We start from the raw sequence: 12,153 nt of genomic DNA, 5'->3' as shown, positions 1-12,153 counted from the left end.
GGGTTTATCTGGGTTCATGATATAACAGACCCGGGAAGTAGCTCGTTGTAGTCCCTAAGAGCCGTTTTTGTAGGCTTTAAACTACCAAAATTTTAAAAGATGATATCTCAGTTTACATTGAACATTCAGCGCTGCAACTTTGCCGATATTGTTTATGCTCAAATAGCAACATTACACACTAACTAACTTTAAAAGAGTGAAATCGCAATCAACCACCCCTTTAAGCTAAGTTCCCAAACCTTCTTATTATCTAATGAATTCACTTCACAATTATTTATCATAAATAGATAAAGCTTCTTAACATAATTTACTGTAGATTTCACTCATTAAAAACAATAACAAACAAACTAACATGAGTAACCAGACAGATTTACATTCATTATAAAAATGTTTGTGACATTCATTAATTTCTCCAACTTTCCCAGGTCTGATTATTATAATTTTCCTGATATTTACAGCTTATTCCTTACAGAGTTATTCCAGTAACGGCCTAAAATCAAAGAATCACACAAAACAGTACTTGAGCCAGATTGATCTTTTGATATTGCCACATAATGGCACATTTTAGAGGTGCAGTTGAACACTTATTAAATTCAGTACTAAATTATCTTGCATTTTAGCACTGAACTGTACTGAAATTATCTCTACAGCACCCACCTGGTAAATATATCTAATTCACCATAACATTTAACACAAATCAGATTCTGGTAAAAACTCATTTCCTGGAGGACAGATTTGGACAAATGACATGTGTTGTTCATATCATCCACAATATCCACAATAGGGAGGACAGGAAAAGACAGCAATGTGCACAGTCACAAAATCCCCCAGCCAAAAATGTGCATAATAAAAAATTAAGCAGGACATATGTCAGCAGCTCTGCAAGTTGTGTTCATCCACAACAAAGAACGAGGACGGGACATGTCAAATTTAAAATAATTGAATTGTTTTGTCATTTAAGACTCCACATCATCACTCACAATCAATAAACAAACTCATCACTTTATGTGCATGCATATTGCTCAACTATTCATGACAAACAAGAAAATGAGGTCAGGCTCCCAGCAGACAAGACCAATACATTTCACTGCCATTTCTTAATTAACCAGCACGAGCGACTTGACTGTTCGCAGACATGGAAAAAGTGTCTCTGCTTCATCACCGGAGATGTTTTGCTTTGACAGAGACACAAGTCTGTCGGAGGATGGGAGCAGGGGGAGCATAAACAAATTAGTTGACAGTCAAGTGCTGAAAACACTTCTAATGAACACAGCAATGCGATCGAGCATCAAGCCTGGATTTCAGCGTCCAATTTAGCAGGCGCTTATCATATAGAAAATCTACACAGAGGGAGTTTTGAGGAATTATTGCTTGGTGTGTTTTTTAAACTGCGATTTGGCAATTGAATGCATGCAGTTATCTCACTTTTGGAAATACTATTAACTATTGCAGGATGAACTTACAGTTCGACCAGCTGAAGGTGCTGAAAAAGCTGCCAAGAGAGTGTCGTCAGAGGGTTCTTGGACAGGTTTCTGTGCAAGGAGACAAGAAGAAAGAGGAACAGCAATTTATGATTTAGCTGTGAACACAGGAAGCAATGCAATCAACATAACATAAGTTAACATTACTCCTAAAATGTGATATTTCCTGTGAGATTTGTGACGTCGGCTGAAAAAGAGAGAAAGATTAAGCAAATTTGTACATTTTTATTAAAGATTAGCGCAAAAAGCACTTCATTTGCACATTTATTCTCCTGATTCAGCCCTACGCAAAGCATGCTGGGAACTTTCTTTCAGTTGAAGAAACTCAAATGATTCTTGTAGTCCCAAAAGAAATGGATGAAGTAAACTATTTTACTGTTCAAAAGTAAAGATGTCAGTAAGATGTTTCGTTTTGTAAGAAATTAATACTTTTATTCAGCAAAGATGCATTCAATTGATCGAAAGTGGCCATAGTTAACATTTATTTCAAATAAATGCTGTTCTTTTGAACATTCTGTTCATCAAATAATCCTTACAAATATGAATCGCAGTTTCCAAAAAATGTTACGTAACTGTTTTCAACATTGCTAATAATAATAAATGTTTCTTGAGCAGCAAATCAGCATATAAGAATGGTTTGTGAAGGATCATGTGACACTGAAGACTGGCGTAATGATGCTGAAAATTCATCTTTGCATCACAGGAATAAATTATATTTTAAAATATATTAAAATAGAAAACAGCTACTTTTAATTGTAATAATATTTCACAATATTTATGTTTTTACTGTATTTTTGGTCAAATAAATGCAGCCTTGATGAGCAAAAGAGACTTTCAAAAACACGGAAAATGTATTACCGACCCTAAACTTTCAAATGTGGATACATCGATGAGTGCAAAATTAGTCAAATACTGTACATTTTAAAAGTGTGCATATGCAAAAAATAATTAGATGCGAATATAAAGAGCAAGAAAAAGTGTAATTCAGTGAACACGTTCTGTGAAACACAACATTAACGAAAGAGTTAACATGAGAGAGAAGGACTTTATGCAACAGGAAATCAGAGAGAGCCTCCATCACTGCCAAGAGGAGCTGAGAGAAAAGGAGCAGCTGCAGGGGCCGCTCAGCCAAATCAATAAAGAGAACTTGAGCAGTTCGCCGTCTACAAATTCAGTAGACGCAATGAAAGACTGCAGGTTTTAAAAGCCAACAAATTCAATACAAAGAGGTGGTCTGGGACTTGTAAATGGCTTTTAACCAACAAAGCCAAAGGCATGATATGTGGTGGGGGGCATTAGATAAATCCACTGGTTATAAAGAAAGATGGACAGCCGTGATATGGAGGAAAAATAGAATGGACGTCATAGAATGGGTCTGTCATTCGACTTAAATCATATTAAGTATCAATATTTGGGCAAAATGGTAATATAATCATTTTTATCAATGCATTTGTTTTAGATTTCAGTGCAAAATATGGTTATAAATGGTCCATGGTCTGAAACCTTTTAGTAGATCTGTTCCTGTCTATCTCAAATATATCAAATAATACATTTAAGGAAGCACTCAGAAAAAACTTATAGCCTGACATATAACAAAAAACAGAACAATGCCCTGAAAGCTGCTATGTGAGATGTACAGTAAACAAGCTAAAAAAACAAAACAGAACTAAGTTATTATAAGCTGGCGACCCCAAAAAACGAGTGTTTAAGGATACAAATAGTTGTAGATGTCAGGGTATTTCACACTGGGCCATTCAGTTAGATTGTTTCTCAAACAAAAGGAAGGTAAGGAAAAGGGGCACTGACATAGACCAATACATTTTGGTTTCACAATATATCTCCTCCTCTCCGGTTCATATCATCTCAGGTGTCCTTAAACGCTCGTTTTTTGGGGTCGACAGCTTATAAAAACGTGGTTCTGGTTTTTATCTTGCTTACTGTACATCTTGTCACATAGCAGCTTTTAGGCATTGTTCTGTTTTTTGTTATAAGTCAGAAAGGAGGCAGCTTCCCGCAATGCAAAGTAAATGGAGATGGTTGGATTGTTTTCCCCCACAGTAGGCGTGGTTTTCAGATTATGACATGTGTTGCTCTGTCTCTATAGGTTTATCAGTAAATTCAGTGAAAAGATAATGTTTTATCCTTCACAAAGCATCTGGCTCAGTATTTCAAAAGGTTCTACTTTCCTATAAAATTAGCACCAATAAAATGACCATCAATATTATGGTTCAAAATTTTGGGGTCAAGATATTTTTAAATGAATTAATACTTTTAATCAACAAGGATGCATTAAATTGATCAAAAGTGACAGTAAAGACTTTTATAATCTTACAAAAGATTTATTTTTCAAATAAATGCTGTTATTATTTAGCTTTCTATTGATCAAACCATTCTGAAAAAGAGAATCACCGTTTTCACAAAAATATTAAGCAGTACAATGGTTTTCAACATTGATTTATTAAAAAGTTATAAAAACAAATCAGCATATTAGATTAATTTCTGAAGGATCACGTGGCACTGAAGAATGACATGATGATGCTGAAAATTAAACTTTGCTATCATATACAAAAAAATCAATGCAGAAAATTATTTTATTTTAAAGAACACTCTGTCCATTTTTTTACAGTATGCATTTAAAATACATTAAAATAGAAAACAGTTATTTCAGTGTTTAGTATATATTTTAAAGCTATTTTAAATAATAATTCACAATATTACTATTTTTATATTTATCATGTAACTCATCTTATTTGTGATACGGATAACTCAAATTATTCAGCTTGTTGAGGAAAGTTGTGTCAAAGACCAGACATAAAATTTTTGCCCAAGTGCATGATTACATAGAAAAAAATCCACAAAATTAGACTGAAAGAAAGACCAAAACCACTTGTTGGTGGGCTCTTTTGACTTGGACTATTAATCAACTACCTAGCAACCACATAGCATTTTTTTCTCTAGATATCTGCTCTTTAGAGAAACACACAGCTGTAAGATGGCTGGAGTGACAGATGCATGTCTTATAAGAAGCTATTTTGACTAGAGGACTGGCGTATTCTCAGGGTCATTAGAAACTCTTATAATTTTTATAACAAGCACTGCTGGCTGCCTAAGACAGTCGCCATAGCAACAAGCTCTCTGATGCGGCCTGATGCAGGGGTAGGGGTTTTGTGTCCGCTGTGTGCTTTAAAATGTCAACACACACAACACACACTCAAAAACACACACGCGTACACTCTGACTGATGGAGTCAGTCAGAGTGTACGCGTGTGTGTTTTTGAGTGTGCAGAGTAAAATGTGTTGCATAAGTCAATCTATGTAATTGCAAATCTTTGTGAGTGTTACTCCCTCGCATATTGGCTTTCAATCACAAAACATGTCTTTAAAAATTTAAATCAATATATTATTTTCTGTGAATGATTAAGCAGGATGATTTTCACATAATTGTGAAGTAAATATTCTAGCCTACAAGACCATTTTTTTCCCCAAAACTTACTAACCACCACGCATAATATTTTTTTTTCAAAAAAATGCAAACATGTACATCCATCTTGGTCACATATTATTGTAGCACAGTTTGTGCTGAATACAAAAAAAATACATGTTGGTCAATAGTATGTTATAAGTAGCTGAAATAAGCACAAATATCAGGGCATGTCAAAACATCTCAAGGGCCCCAAAATCACCTCAGGCCCCAGAGGGTTAAAGGTGAAGCATATTAAAGTGCACTTTTTCTCTTAAAATGTTTGTAAAATGTTTTTCAGTATCTCTGTTGTGCTATCAAAAAACACCCTGACATGGCAACACAGGATCATTATGATGATACTCAGAGCAGTAACTGATTACATGTAATCTGGATTACATAATTCCAAAAATTAAGTACTTGTAATTAGATTAAATTACATTTTAAAATACTCGGAATCAGACTACAGTTACTGTTTTATTGATTACATGATTACATATTCATTCAATAGAGATAAATTATTCATAATTTATTGTTTCTCCCTAATTCTTCTTTTTAATCTTTTAAATAAATTAGCTTTTCAGTAAACTCATAAACCCCCTGCAGTTCCTTTACAAACCCCAGTTTGGTAAACCTTGGCATAATTAATGTTTAATGCATGTCAACATGTCAACAACAAATGGAATATATTTTCTTTTTCTTTTCATTTTTAAATCAATGTGGTACAATATTATCTTATTTAAATCAATGTGATAAACAATTTAGGTCAAAAGTAATCAAAAAGTAGTCTGATTTTTAAGTAAAATGTGTAATGTAATGGATTATGAAATTTATGAAACTAACTAAAATTTTTGGTCACGTAATTTACTTACTTACTTTACTTACTTTTGTCATTTAGCAGACGCTTTTGTCCAAAGCGACTTACAAATAAGAAAAAGTAACTAAAACTAAAAAGTTACAACTCTATAAATACTATCTACCCACATATTTAAGAAAATAAAGAAATTAAATCAAATTGACACATGCATATAACAACATTTCAATAATAAACATATAAATGAAAAAAATAAATAAAAAGTGATACTACAATCAGAATCAGTAAAGGATTAAAATTAGTAACTAATCTACCCAGCTCTGATTATACTGATTATAAACTCTTAAAAATAAAGGTGCTTCACGATGCCATAGAAGAACTGTTTTTGTCTAAGTGGTTCCATAATGAACCTTTAACATCTGTAGAACCTTTCTGTTTCACAAAAGGTTCTTTTTGGTGAAAGAAGGTTCTTCAGATTATAAAAAGGTAAGAAAGAGATGGTTCTTTAAAGAACCATTGACTGAATTGTTCTTTGTGGAACCAAAAATGGTTCTTCTATGGCATCGATGTGTAGAACCTTTTAAGCACCTTTATTTTTAAGAGTGTACTATTTTCTCCTAAAAATCAACTTTAAAAAAATATTCATTACAAGTTAGCAAGGGATCATTTATAAAATAATATTTCAGGCAAGATTTTTTTGTAAAAAAATAAAAATAAAAAGGTTTTCGTTTGTGAGAGAAATTATCTCTGTCATTTATTTATTTTAATTATTATCTTTATAGAGTCACAACATCTGAGGAGAAAAAAAAAAAGCTTCTTTGTAGACTTACAGACTTATCTAATTTGTCCAAGAATAGCCCAAGTTTAAATTGAGATTCAAGTCATTTTTGCCCATTGCATTGGTTTAAGAGGTCTCTAGATTGGTTTAAATCATATTTTGCAAATAGGAGTTTTTCAGTCAAGATGGGTGAACATTACTCGAGTAATGTTTTTTTGCCCTGTGGGGTTCCCCAAGGTTCAATTTTGGCTCCTTTGCTTTTTTCTCTCTATATGCTCCCTCTTGGCTCAATTTTTAGAAAACATGGACTGTCATTTCACTGTTATGCGGATGACACTCAGGTTTATCCGCCTGTTAAACAAAATTCTGTGGGTTTTGAGTCTCTTATGGCATGTTTGGCGGATGTGAAGGCTTGACTTTCATTAATTTTTTCAATTTTTAATGAAAAGAAAACTGAAAATTATTGTATTTAGCCCGTCTGAATTTTTAGATTGCCCAAAACTGGATTTGGGTGAGATGTCTCTGTGTCTGAAATCATGGGTAAAAAACCTGGGTTTTATTTTTGATGATGGCTTAAAGTTTGACCATCAAATAAATTTAGTATTGAAAGCTTGCTTTTTTCAGCTGCGTTTGCTTTCTAAAGCAAAGACTTTTCTTTCTTTTTCTTTGAAAAAGTAATTCACACTTTTATTTTATCTAGGCTGGACTGCTGCAAGTCACTTTAGTTTGGGATTAGCCAGACAGCTTTATCCCGTTTGCAGCTTGTTCAAAACGCTGCGGCTCGACTCTTGAGTGGGGTTAAAAAGAGGGAGCATATTACTCCTATTTTACGCTCACTACATTGGTTGCCTGTTTGTTTTAGAATGGATTTTAAAATTTTGCTCCTTGTTTATAAATCTCGAAATGGTTTGGCCCCTACCTATCTCTGTGAGTTACTGACTGAGTATCAACCCATTAGATCCCTTCGGTCTTCCAACCAGGATCTATTGTCTGCCCCTAGGTTGAGGCTTAAGTGCAGGGGAGATCGTGCTTTTTGTATTGCTGCCCCCAGGCTTTGGAACGCCTTGCCACTCTCCATTAGACAAGCTTCTTCTGTTAATATTTTTAAGTCCAGGCTAAATACATTTTTATTTTATAAAGCGTATGGCTGATGGGCTAGTTGTATGATTTTATAACTTTACTGTTTGTTTGTTGTGTGTTTTTCTGTTTTTAATGACTTACTGGAAAGCACATTGGTCGACAGAAGTTTAAATTAATTGTGCTATATAAATAAATTGTCATTGTCATTGTCTCTCCTTTAAGAAACACTTTGCTTTTTGTTGTGGGGTCCAAATATTTTTTAACCATCTTATCCTAAATCCAAAAACCATGCACACATAGAGCTGAAATATGCCGCATAAATGAATAGTCAGACAGAAATGATCAGGCACTTTGTTAAAAATAACTTGAGTTGCTCGTTTAGGAATGTTTTGGACTGTTCTTGCTTATAAACTGTGCTTGATCTGTGCATATTTCTCTTCTGATTCAGGTGAGATTTCACTAGAGAAAGCAATATTATGAACAGAGGGCTTGAATTTTAGATGGAAGTAATGTTTTAATGCATTAATGATAGATTTGTTTCTACCAAACATGCAGTTTTTCACTTCACAAGATGTTAAATGATGGACTGGAGTGGTGTGGATTACTGGTGGATTATTGTGATTTTTTATTTTTTTATCAGCTGTATAGCTCTCATTCTAACGGCACCCATTCACTGCAGAGGATCCATTGGTGAGCAAGTGATGTACAACCGATTTGAACAACAACGTTTTTTAAATTTGAATAAAATGAAAACTAAAAGGATTTCAAATCACATGAGCCAATATTTTATTCACAGAACATAGATAGCATAACAAATTTTAACCTTTTGAGCGGTACGGTCCCACATATGGGATTTTTATTTCTGTGCCCCTGGGAGTACGGTCCCACATATGGGATTTAGAACGTTCGGTGACGTCGCATAACTGCCAAATTCAAACTGTGGTTTCGTGCATTGTAAGAAAAAACAGTAAGAGAAAATTTTCTTAAATAATGGTCGCCTTAAAAAACTCACTCTGGAGGGGACCGCTAGAATACTTTAAACTCACCACTGAAAGGGTTAAACTGAGAAATTTTACAATTTCATACACAAAATGAGCTCATTTCAAATTTGATTCCTCAAAATAGTTGGGACGGGGGCATGTTTACCATGGTGTAGCATTTCTTCTTCTTTTCAAAACAGTTTGAAGACGTCTGGGCATCGAGGTTATGAGTTTCTGGAGTTTTGGTGTTGGAATTTGATCTCATTCTTGCCTGATATAGGTTTCCAGCTGCTGAAGAGTTTGTGGTCATCTTTGACCTATTTTTCATTTAATGATGCACCAAATGTTCTCTATAGGTGAAAGATCTGGACTGCAGGCAGGCCAATTCAGCACCCGGACTCTTCTACTACGAATAATAGCTGCAGTATGTGGTTTTGCATTGTCCTGGTGAAACACACAAGGCCTTCCCTGAAATAGACGTCATCTAGAGGGGAGCATATGTTGCTCTAAAACCTTTATATACCTTTCAGCATTCATAGAGCCTTCCAAAACATGCAAGCTGCCCATAACGTAAGAACTTATGCACCCCCATACCAGAGATGCAGGCTTTTGAACTGAACATTGATAACATGCTGGAAGGTCTCCCTCCTCTTCAGTCCGGAGGACACGGCGTCCATGATTTCCAACAGGAATGTCAAATTTAGACTTGTCTGACAATAGAACACTTTTCCACTGTTCACTTTTCCGCTCAAGGGCCAGCGGTACCCACATATTCTAAAAGGGCAGTTTTCCTATTTCTCCGGGTTCTCAGGTTGGCTGACAGTGTGTGACGCGCTGCCTCCTCACTCTCGCCTGCAACCCATCTTGCCAGTGGCCAAGAGAGTGCAGTTCGGGGACGCAGTGCCTCCCCACACACCTCTAGCCAGTCCCCCCAGTTCTGCGAGGATGAGTCAGAACGCACCGCCTTCTGTTCCATCCAGCCTTACTCCCCATCGCTGCACCACTGCGGGCACGTCGATTGTTCCTTTGGTGCCACTTGCACGGTGTCTGGGGGCGTGGCTTGTGCTACCCAACCCGTCTCGCTGACTCATCCGCACATCAACCGTCAGGGAGGTGTACGATCACGCCGCATGTCACAGCTCGCCCGCCATCTCCTCCTCTGGAGTCAGACGCAGCTTAAATCGCTGGGTGCCATCCACATTCCGGGTGAGCCGGCCGACACGCTCTCACGACAGCTCACATTCCCTGGAGAATGGCGAAGCCTGCTTGCACAGACCCTGTGCAAGGTCAGGGAGGACGAGGAGCAGGTCCTGCTGATTGCGCCGTTTTGGCCCACCCGGACCTGGTTTCCGGAACTCATGCTCCTCGCGACAGCCCCTCCTTGGCGCATCCCTCTGAGGAAGTTCTTTCTCAGGGGCTCGGCACCGTATGGCACCCGCGTCCAGACCTGTGGAACCTCCATGTGTGGCTCCTGGACGGGATGCGGCAGACTTGAGTGGCCTGCCACAGGCTGTGGTGGACCCCATCACTCAGGCTAGAGCTCCTTCAACTAGGCAAGCCTATGCACTGAAGTGGAGTCTGTTCGCAAACTGGTGTTCCTCTCGTTGAGAGGACCCCCGAAGATGCACGATTGGAGTAGTGCTTTCTTTCCTGCAAGAGAGGTTGGAGCGCAGGCTGTCGCCCTCCACCTTGAAAGTGTATGTGGCTGCTACTGCAGCCCATCACGATGCAGTGGACGGCCGGTCCCTGGGAAAGCACGATCTTATCGTGAGGTTCCTGAGGGGTGCCAGGAGGTTAAATCCTCCTAGGTCACCCTTGGTGGCCCCCTGGGATCTCTCTATCGTCCTGGCTGGACTTCAGAGGGATCCCTTCGAGCTGCTGGATTCAGCTGAGCTGAAGTTCCTGTCTCTTAAGACCGCGCTCACTTCCATCAAGAGGGTCGGGGACCTCCAAGCATTTTCGGTAAGCGAAGAGTGCCTTGTGTTCGGGCCGGACTACTCTCACGTTGTCCTGAGACCCCAGTCTGGATACGTGCCTAAGGTTCCCACCACGCCCTTCCGCGATCAGGTGGTGAACCTGCAAGCACTGCCCTCAGACCCAGCCTTGGCGTTGCTGTGTCCCGTAAGAGCTCTACGCATATATGTGGACGGCACCCGGAGCTTCAGAAACTCTGAGCAGCTCTTTGTCTGCTACGGAGGTCAGCAGAAAGGGAAGGCTGTCTCCAAGCAGAGGTTGGCCCACTGGTTAGTGGATGCCATCGCCTTGGCGTATCAATCCCAAGATGAGCCGTGCCCCCTCGGGATAAGGGCTCACTCCACACGAAGTGTTGCCTCCTCCTATGCGCCGGCGCACGGCGCCTCTCTGGCAGATATCTGTAGAGCTGCGGGCTGGGCGACACCGAACACCTTCGCAAGATTTTACAGTCTCCGCGTTGAGTCAGTTTCTTCCCGTGTGTTGGGTAACAGGTAAGCGGCGGGAAGAGCTGGCTGGTGTCACGCTTGCTGCGCCATTCCCCCTCACCAGGGGATACGAGCGCCTGCTTTCTCCTCCAGTTCAGTTCGTCCCTGGTGGAGTTCCTCCAGCACCCCCGGCAGTCAGAATGGGCGGAGCAGTCTGACGCCAGGCCCAGTACTGGTGTTAGCTTGCCCGGGTCTCCGGTCAGCCCCTGTACTCGGCTAGGTGTCCGTGTGACCTGATTCCCTTCGAGTAATCCCACACGTGTATTCGTCCACGGTACGGTTTCCCTCTCGGTAAACCCGTGTCTTCCCTTTGACAGAGCTCTCTGTCAGGCCCTGTTGGCAGCCCTTCTCCCTACTCCTAGGTAGGATCTGCCCCAGGGCCCAGTCGTATGTAGTACTGCCCCAGGCCTGGGCCAGTCCATATCAGTGTCTCCACATGTTACCTCCCTTCGGGCAGGATGTGGCCTCCGTAGCGCCCTTCTTCGGAAGGTGCGCTTCCCTGTTGTTACTGCCAAGCTGTAACAACAAATAGGAAAGATTTTAAGCTATCTTTCATGGAAGGTCGAAATCCCTTCCGACTTCTTGGGGAAAGGAACAGCGGCTTGGCCATCCCCTGCAGCAATGTACTCAGTGGTCCCTACGGGCACCGAGGTTAGCGAATTTGCGCTGGGGCGATGGGAAGGTTGCGATCTTCGCATGGCATTTGTCTGTCACGCGCTAGCTTGTCAACATCTGCATGCCACAAGGTCGTGACGGGGTTCAGGTTGTGGCGCTTTCCATAGACCCCTAATGTCGTCACGACATAATTCGTAGTGACCGACAGATAGGGAACGTCTCGGTTACATATGTAACCCTAGTTCCCTGATGGAGGGAACGGAGACGTTATGTCCCCATGCCACATTCCTGAATCATCGCTGGTTGCCAGGGACACGTTCTCGGCTGCTCAGCGGAAAACCTGACGAGTGGTTGCACCTGTTGCCATTTTATACCTGTATGTACGGGAGTGGCTCAGGTGTGCAAAATCCACTAGCCAATTTAATTGGCGTTTTCTCTTATCAGAGGTGATTGGGGCTCCCAGGTGAATCCCCTAATGTCGTCATG

At 39.8% G+C, this 12,153-nt stretch overlaps 1 protein-coding gene across 1 annotated transcript in view; it reads right to left on the bottom strand.

The window, feature by feature from the left end:
• Positions 1-12,153, bottom strand: part of ntrk3b (neurotrophic tyrosine kinase, receptor, type 3b) — a gene marked incomplete at both ends in the record, with an annotated part of 163,804 nt that overhangs the window by 91,985 nt on the left and 59,666 nt on the right. Inside the window, one exon of the mRNA XM_079400952.1 lies at positions 1,464-1,532. Coding sequence (XP_079257078.1) covers positions 1,464-1,532 — 69 coding nt within the window. The remainder of the gene's footprint in view (positions 1-1,463; positions 1,533-12,153) is intronic.

The sequence above is a fragment of the Barbus barbus genome, assembly GCF_936440315.1.
Source record: "Barbus barbus genome assembly, chromosome: 1".
In the NCBI taxonomy this organism is placed as follows: domain Eukaryota; kingdom Metazoa; phylum Chordata; class Actinopteri; order Cypriniformes; family Cyprinidae; genus Barbus; species Barbus barbus.
The sequence above is the reverse complement of the archived record's forward strand: the minus strand, read 5'-3'. Positions and strand labels throughout refer to the sequence as shown.